The sequence below is a fragment of the Geospiza fortis genome, unplaced genomic scaffold (assembly GCF_000277835.1).
Source record: "Geospiza fortis unplaced genomic scaffold, GeoFor_1.0 scaffold662, whole genome shotgun sequence".
NCBI lineage: Eukaryota > Metazoa > Chordata > Aves > Passeriformes > Thraupidae > Geospiza > Geospiza fortis.
The window spans coordinates 464,450-473,309 of record NW_005054450.1 but is presented as its reverse complement, the minus strand read 5'-3'; the positions used below and the strand labels follow the sequence as shown (position 1 = coordinate 473,309).

The window sequence follows — 8,860 nt, the reverse complement described above, 5'->3', positions numbered from 1 at the left end:
ATCAGAGGGGAAGGAAAAATCAGAGTGAAGGAAAAATCCGAGGGAAGGAAAAATCAGAGGGAAGGAAAAATCCGAGGGAAGGAAAAATCAGAGGGAAGGAAAAATCTGAGTGAAGGAAAAATCTGAGTGAAGGAAAAATCCGAGGGAAGGAAAAATCAGAGGGAAGGAAAAATCAGAGTGAAGAAAATATCAGAATGAAGAAAGAGGGAAGGAAAAATCCGAGGGAAGGAAAAATCAGAGGGAAGGGAAAATCTGAGGGAAGGAAAAATTGGAGGGGAGGCAAATTGAGAGGGAAGGAAAAATCAGAGTGAAGGCAGATCCAGAGTGAAGGGGCTGCGGCAGCCAAAGCCCTTGCCAGGAGAAGGGGGAGAGGCATCCCTGGGTGTCCGGGCGGGATGGAACACGGGGCAGCTCCCCGGGCAGCACCTGCCTGGCTTTGTCATGTGCCTGGCACCGCCGCGGGTCAGCTGAGCGGGCTACGTGCGGGCAGGGCTGGCACCAGGGCTGCAGGATGCTCACAGCGGGCCCCGGGATTGTGCTGGGCGAGGTTGGAGCTCCTGGCTGCCCCCTCCCTCCTGGCAGCTTTGGTCTGGGACAAATCCTCGGGTATATTGAATTTGCGAGCTTTAATCTCCATTCTGGCCGTGGATAAAAACCCCGGGCGTGCGTGGCCTTGCTGCGAGGCAGAGAGGAGAGAGCTGGAAAGGTCAGAGAATAAACCAAGCGTTACAATTCCAGGCTGCTCTGCTCCCTGGCGGAGCTGTGGCACAGGCTCCCAAATCCCCTGGGACCAGCAGGACCTTTCAGCGATTCCTTTCACTCCTGCAGCCAGCTGAGAGCCTCCAGCTCCCGAAATATTCATACATCCTCCCCTTCCCCGAGAGGCCTCCGGACAGCACCTTCGATTCCTGCTTCTGTTTGCACCAAGAGGACGCCAAGAAAAATACTTTTTTCTTCACTCCGAATTTTCCTTCCCTCGGATTTTTCCTTCCCTCTTTCTTCATTCTGATATTTTCTTCACTCTGATTTTTCCTTCCCTCTGAATTTTGCTTCCCTCGGATTTTTCCTTCCCTCAGATTTCCCCTTCCCTCGGATTTTTCTTTAACTCTGATTTTTCCTTCCCGCTGAATCTTCCCTCCCTTTTGTTCATTTTTTTTATTCAGATTTTTTTCCCCTCAGATTTTTTTCATTTGGGGATTTTCTGGGAATTTTTCAGCCCCAGAGGAGTGGGGTTTTGGCCAGAAAAACCCCAGGTTCAGTGAAACCCTCAATCCCTGGGACGGCCATAAATAAATCACTTAGGCCAGGGTTAAACCCAGTGGTGTGGTGGTGTTCACAGAGGTCCCAGGAAGAGGGAAGGGATGAGGATCTTGACTCCATGTTTCAGAAGGCTGATTTATTACTTTATTATATATATTATATTAATATATAATATAATATAAATAATAATAATTATATATTATATATTATATGTATAATACTGTATATAATACCACCTTACAGTATTAATATTAAACCTCTAATCATGCATGGTATTGCAGCTAATCACTGAATTACCTAACACTCACTGGTTTAAAGAAAGGAGAGCACCTAAATAACACAAATAGGAAGCTGCAACACTTCACATTCCAGTCTATGCATGAGAAAGCAAGCGCAGATGAAGTTTTGTACCTTGGCTTGCACACAAATGTCTCAGTATTCCTGTAGTCTTTGCCCATTTCAATGGATACTGATAAATAAATAAATAGGAACAGATCACTGGCAGCGTTATACAGAAGGTCCTACATCAATGTAAGTATTAATTACACTCATTTCTGACAGATGATTTTCAAAAGCCTAACAGATAAAAGCTTTAAGACCATAAATCATTAATTTAATCTGATTATTTCCAGTCAGTCCTTTATTTACTGTCTGCTCAATTAAAAATTGAGGTTAATGAATCTTTCAAATGTACTATAATATTCTAGTGTTCATTATTTCCCCCTTCCACCCCAGGTAAAAATCTATCTATTTTTTTCCTCCTCTCCATCCCTTTTTGCATTAGAGAGGCAGTCCTGAGTCACACCATATATTTTCATTTCTGAAAGTCGCTGATAGCAGTTTTCCCATCTGAAATGTGTACAGAGAATGAGATGGCAAAAAGCCAGGCAGCAGCAGGAGCTCTGGAGAGCAAATGTGCAAGCACAGTTTTACCTTGGTCTTACCTTACAGCTTTCTGTCTTTGCCTTTTGTTTCAGAAGTTACCTTCTTTCTCATCCATATCATGGCCATAAACCATCTTTTATTTTAGTTTTATTTCTAATAAAACTCAGAATTTTTCTGAGAAACTTGCATTTCTGTCCCAGTTTTTGAAATTTCCTGATTTGCAAATGAATGAGGTGTTACCTAAACATACCCAAAATTGGTAGCAATCATTGGAATGATTCATCCTTTTTATGCATCACAGTTAGAAACACAAAAAAAATCCTTCCCCAGTGTTTTTGCTGAGTCCAATCCCATTCTTTGTTGTTACCTGCCTTCATAAAGTCTTTTCTCTTGTAGAGGAGAATTCTTTCCAACACCTTCAAAGCAGAACAGCAATTTTTATTCATTCCTTTTTTTAATGTTTGACACAAATGAGTTTGGCATTTTGCACACTGTTGGTGAACATGTAAAACAAGATTCTTGGTTGGGGTAAAATGATAAATCTTCTTCCATCTTCACAGACACAATATCAGTGTCCATCAGCCAGGGCTAAATCCAGGCCTTGACTGAACTTAGAACTACAACAGCTCAGGTTCTCTTTGGGTGATGCTTCTTGCCTCAAACAATTTTTAGTGCTCAAAAGCACCAAGTGTCTGTCTTGAATCAGTTTTGGGGGTTTGGAGTGTTTTCTTCTAGGTTTTTGTTGTTGTTGCTGCTGTTTTTAGCTCAGAATGCTTTTTTAACTTAATCATTAATATGATCTCCACTTTGTAGGCAATATCCTATTAGTGAACCTATGGCAGATGGAGAAAAAGGATCTGATCATTGTGATTTCTATCAGTGGTTCATCAGTGAGACTTTCAGACTCCTTGTTCCAATTTCTGCATTTTATCCATAATATCTTTTGACTTTTGGTTGACTTGTTATTTGTATGTCACTTAAAATAGTAGACTAGATACAAGTGAGCAAAAAACTTTGAGCATTTAGAAACCATTAGATGCAGCCTACTCTTTACTATATTTAAGCCAGTAAAAGTAAACATAGCAGACTTCCAGGATTAATTTTAAATAGCTAGAACCTTGCTAACATACAAGACAAAATTCATTTTGCCCAACTTTTGCCTTTAATCTTTTAGATGGCTATTGTCTGTACCCTCTGGGACAGCACAGTAAGGAGATGGAATTTTAGAAGGTGTTGATTGTCATCCCAGAGTAGAGGAATCAGGCAAAGTACATGGGATGCCTTGACTGAAGATCCCTTTCTCTCTTGTGCATCTTTGTAGGGATCTGCCCTCTTTGCAGCTCTCCCTTGGCTGCTTTCTGATACTTAAGGTAGAAAGCTGTTAGAAATCATCCGGGGAAGAGCTGTGGAGATGGAGAAGGCTCTGGAAGAGAATCTGGATGAGGAGCAGCCGGTATCACTTGATCTGTTGTGTCTGGAGCAGATGGGTCAGACCCCATCAGGGTCTGCAGCTCCGATCTCTGCTCTCTGTGACAGGGACAGGACCCAGGGAACGGCTGGAGCTGGGTCAGGGGGATTTAGGTTGGAGATCAGGAAAGGTTCTTCCCCCAGAGGGTGCCGGCACTGCCCAGGCTCCTCAGGGAATGGGCACAGCCCTGAGGCTGCCAGGAGAGTTTGGACAACACTCCCAGGGATGCACAGGGTGGGGCTGTTGGGGTGTCTGTGCTGAGCCAGGGGTTGGGTTTGATGATCCTTGTGTGTCCCTTCCAACTCTGGATGTGGATCCTAGACAGTTAGGGGCAAAAAAAAGTCTTTCAGACAGCTCATGATGTGTTGCATATGGTGAAACCTCTGGAATTACAGAATTCATGTGTGTGGCAAAAGCTTTTCCCACAGAAGATGCTGCTCTTTCCTGTGGTGTTCTTCGAAATCTGCCTTCAGTTTCTTGCAGAGGGGATGTTGTGTGCATGTAATTACCTTCTGGTGAGAGCTTGAAATGCTTCATTTACATCAAATCCTTCCCTTGTAATAACACCAACATATCAAGTCTCTTTGCAAGTGAGACAACCAGTGGCACGCGTGCCTTAGGGGAGCATCAGCATTTCCCACCTCATGCAGGCTGAAGTTATGTTTCCCTGATATTTTCTTTTAAGCTGTAGCAAAAGAATGACATCCTGGAGCCACTGCCCATGGTCAGTTGGATCTTCACCTGCTTGAGTTCCCCAAGCTTATTTTAGTTTGCAGTGTCTGTCAAAGATGCTCCTGTTTCCATCTTGTGTGCGTGGAAAGCTCTCTTGGCATGTAACTGTAGCACAACAGATGGGACATGCTGCATCTTGGCTGACCTCTACTTGCAGCATTTAAATAGCTAAACTGATTTTATTACCATAAAATAAACTTCCAAGAACTTCTTATGCTCTAGACCAAGCTAACAAGTGCCAGCTGCAAGCCTGCAATTGGAATGGCTGAGGAGGACAATTTTCATAGAGGTCTTGTGGGATTGGAAGAGATTTCCATTGATTTTAGTGAGAACCAGAGGGTTGAAATGCCTGGAAAACTCAGATTTTCTTCCAACCAAGAGGAGGAAGTGAAAATAACATTGTTAGGAGTGCACGTGGATTTTATTAGAAGAGATTCCAAAGTCATATCCATGGTTTTCACTGTCATTGGGAAGAGACTGAGGACAACCAGGGCTTGGAACGCTGGTACCTGAAAAGTGGTGCTGAAGAAATGGTCAGCACACTTCATCTCAATCTGCCATTTCAAGAAGGTTTTCTCTTTGGTCTCACTGTTCTGTTGTTTTCAGCTCCTGATGCCCCCAGTTCTTTGAGATTTACCCTCCTTTTTAGGCTGATGGTAAGACCAATAGCTACCAGCTCTAAATCTTTATTTTCTAACAGAGAATTCCGGGAGGAACTCAGGTACTCCACTGCAAAACTGAGGGATGCAATCCCCTCCAGAAAAATAAACACTAGAAGTTTATATATCCAGTAAAATGTAAAAGACAGTACTAAAAAGCAGTTAAAAAGCACCCTTGGCTTCTGAGGGAGGGGTAAAGGTCTCATTAACATTTTCTTACCCTTTTTCAACAGTTTTTTGTCTTTAGAGATGATTATTATTACAACTTTTCACGTCCTAGATTCATTTTTCATACACGAATTTAGGCTCCATCCTTTTGGCTCCTGTCCCATTTGTTGGGTGGGAGTGTGAATGCACTCAGCTAACACTGATTGGGAGTTTGAATATTAAATATAGATATATAGAGATACAGATATATATATATAGATATGTATATATAATCATTGAATCCTATTTTTAAAAATGTTTGACACATTCTTTAAAGTTGAGCAAAATATGTTGTATTTTAAATGCTTGTATTTTAAAATACTTGTATTTTAAAAAACAATCTAGCTGAGGTAGCACAGCAACATATTTGAATGTTTGCTGCCATTGGGCTGCTGGGAAACTATTATGTGCTTTGTACAAGGGCTTTTATTCTGATTTCTTCAATTATACCAACTACAAATGTTACACACACAGTTACAGATACAAGCAAATACCATGATCTGATTCTAAAGACCTTGGAAAACCGATTTTCCTTTGCCAGATGTAAGCACACTATTAAGTCTAGTTTTAGATGGCATTATTGTTTTTTCAGTGTTTTCAAAAAAGGACAGAAACAATTTTATGCAACTAAATAATACAGATGCTTTCAATTGAAGTTATTAGAGTAGGGAGGCAGAAATCTATTTTTTTTTTACTCACTGATCCTTTTCACTACAGCTTTTTCTGCACAGGTTTTTATACTTGTTTTCATTCTTCCTGTGTGAATTTTTCTTCAGTAATATAAGAAATAAAACCAAGCTCTTGTGTGTTCTTCTTCATGTCTTGTCTAAGCATGACATTTTTGGTTGTAATACAGATTTGAAAATAAAAAAAGCTCAGCTATATTTGTGTGCATAAAGAAATGGAAATCTGAATCTTACAAGAGGGACTTATTTTGTCTTTATTGAGATGATTCATAGAAGGCGTGGAGGAGAGAGAAATAAAGGAACAGTACTGTGACTTGAAACTCTACTTTTATTTCATAAGCAACTTTATTACAAAGTGAAGAATACGTCTTTGTTATATAAATAATCATCTTCAAGAAGTTCTTCTGGTTAAATTAAATTTCATGTTTGTGCCTCATTCTGCAACTCTGTCATGCTTATGATAATTATCATTATTATTTTTTCATCTTGATGTCTAAGAGAACCTTTCCTCGTGGTAGAAGACAGGGCAGAATTAAAATTTCAAATAATTAAATTATTCTCATAGGATATATGAGATGCTGCACTTAGCAGCAGAGCGGAATCCTTGCTGGGAAGGTGGAGGAGGCTGCCTGTAAAGACAAACAAGGCTAAAACAGCAAACAAACAAACAAACCAAAAGCCTAAACAGGAGGCAATTAAAACCCTGATTATAATAGGCTGAATGTCAGGCAAACAAAGTGTGAGAAAGTAAATAATCATTCAAATTCTCTAACTATTCAACAATCTAATTTCTAATTCCAGTCCAATTTCCAATCTGTAAAATCCAGAAAATTTCAAGCTCTACATCAAAGAGCAATTTGGAAAGCGAGTCCAGAATTTTATTCCCACAATGACCACAAATCTTCTAAATTTTGGTTTGAAAATCCTACCAGAATGTGAGGTTCTTTTTTCCTCCCAAGCACTTACCTTGGATGCATTTGTGAGACATTTATAATGTCCTGTTTCCCAAAACTTCCTGGGAACTCTTTGTGCCTCTCAGTTTCTGCTCCTCTTTTTACACATAGTGAAGTTTTTCAGTGGTTTGTGTTAACAATCCATTATATTTTCTTAAATTATCACTAATTCTTCAACATCTTTATCTGCTCCTGTCCTGATGCTTTAGTTCTGATCTGGTTGATTTAGGTTTTAAATAAATGCTCCCACAAATATGAGTCTTACAATAGATTATTATCTGTGCTTGCAACCTGTCAGGATTGTTATAATTCCTTCTGGTTGATGAGGCAATAGAATTTCTATTTCTGCTTAATCTTTTCCCTGCTCTGCAGTTACTTGGTCTGATGGGCATCGAGGAAATCCAGGTTTCTTTGGCAGTTCCTCAGTGAATTAAGTCCAAGCCTTTTGGCCTTGTAGATATATCTGTAATTCTGAATAAAGGAGGATCAGAGATCTCATGCAAGAGATGAGATAATTCAATAGAATTCTCTTATTTAACAATGCAGGTATAGAATAATATCTCTTTCTAAAGCATTCCTTTAGATCCCTTGTTACAGGAGTGAGTTGCATTTTAAGGGAAGATCTACTGAGAGCACATGGATAATCTAAAGGGGTAGTGTTTAATCATTTGTGGAAATCACTTTGTGCCTGGAGACTCTTGTGATACTGGCCTTGAAAAGTAAAGTTCCTTCCCATAAAACTGTTTGTTGAAATGTGCACAGGCAGGATGATCATGATAAGGGTACTAGCAGGTGGTATTTAATCTGATTTTTCCCCCCACCTCGTTTTTTGGTTATGCTGTTTTAACCATTATAAAACATACTGACATGTATTTTGTCATGTCAGTGCCCTGAAAAATTTCAGGAATTCATAAAATATCTTAGAAGCTGGAGCTCTCAAGTAATTGATGATAATGGTTTGATAAATATACCTGCATTTACAGCATGTGATTATATGGGGCTGAAAAATGGCAGGATGGTGCACCAAAATGTCAGTTCCATGAAAAATAGGCAGAAATTTTCGATGAAAGGAGCACTGAAAAATAAGACAGCTCATTAAATGTTTGGGTTGTTGTTAAATGCTAACCTAAACACTAAGAAAGGAGCCTTGATAATAAGGGGTAAAGCTGGCAGGTAAAAGTTGTGGGTTTATTTAATAATAACAGGGGGGGTAACTCGGAAGCTGCTGAATGAATCCATAAAACTGAACACAAAATCTCCTGACACCTCTAAACAAATCTACATTGGGAATTTTAAATACAGAAATGCATATTGGGTAAATATAGGTTTGAATTATTCTGGAAAAACCTGGGACTTAAGAGAAGCTGTGTGAAATATCTCCTGTGAATGTTTTCCTGGTAAGAAATACACTTTTAGGTCAATATATTTGTAACATATTGGATTTGGCCAATAGGAATTTACTTGATATCAACCCGACACAATTTTTTGGTGATTATTTTCCTTTGCAGCCACCAGAAAGAAAACAAAAATTATTTAAACAGCTATATTTTTGGCACATATTTCATATACAGATCGTATGTCTGGCACAATTTCTTTGTTTTTATTCTCTTGTTATGAAGGAATTTTCCTGAATTTGTCATATATGTTTATAATCAATTGCAACCCTCAGCCATATATATTTTCTACTTCAATAACAATAATGATCTGGAGGAAAAACACAGGATAAATTACTGTATTAGTAACATCTTTTGAAATTGTGTGGGAATTCTTGCATATTTTAGAAACTTGGTCGTGTTTCCTGCAGTAGTGTGTAATATCAAACATAATGCCCTGACTAATTGCTGTTGGAACTATTTTACTCATCCCCCTCAGTTTTGTTTAGCTGATATATTCTTCACTTCCTTCCTTAAGCTGAAATGTGGAAATGTCAGGGTTCTTTTGTAAACAGCTCATAAACTCTGTTATAAAAACCACCAGACTGTTCTGGGTAAAAAAAAAAAAAAAAAAAAA

At 39.2% G+C, this 8,860-nt stretch overlaps 1 protein-coding gene across 1 annotated transcript in view; it reads right to left on the bottom strand.

Moving 5' to 3' along the window:
* Nucleotides 1–463: 463 nt before the first annotated feature.
* The window catches only part of PERM1 (PPARGC1 and ESRR induced regulator, muscle 1), a 26,683-nt gene continuing 18,286 nt past the window's right edge, over nt 464–8,860 (bottom strand). Inside the window, exon 5 of the mRNA XM_014309767.1 lies at nt 464–676. Coding sequence (XP_014165242.1) covers nt 464–676 — 213 coding nt within the window. The remainder of the gene's footprint in view (nt 677–8,860) is intronic.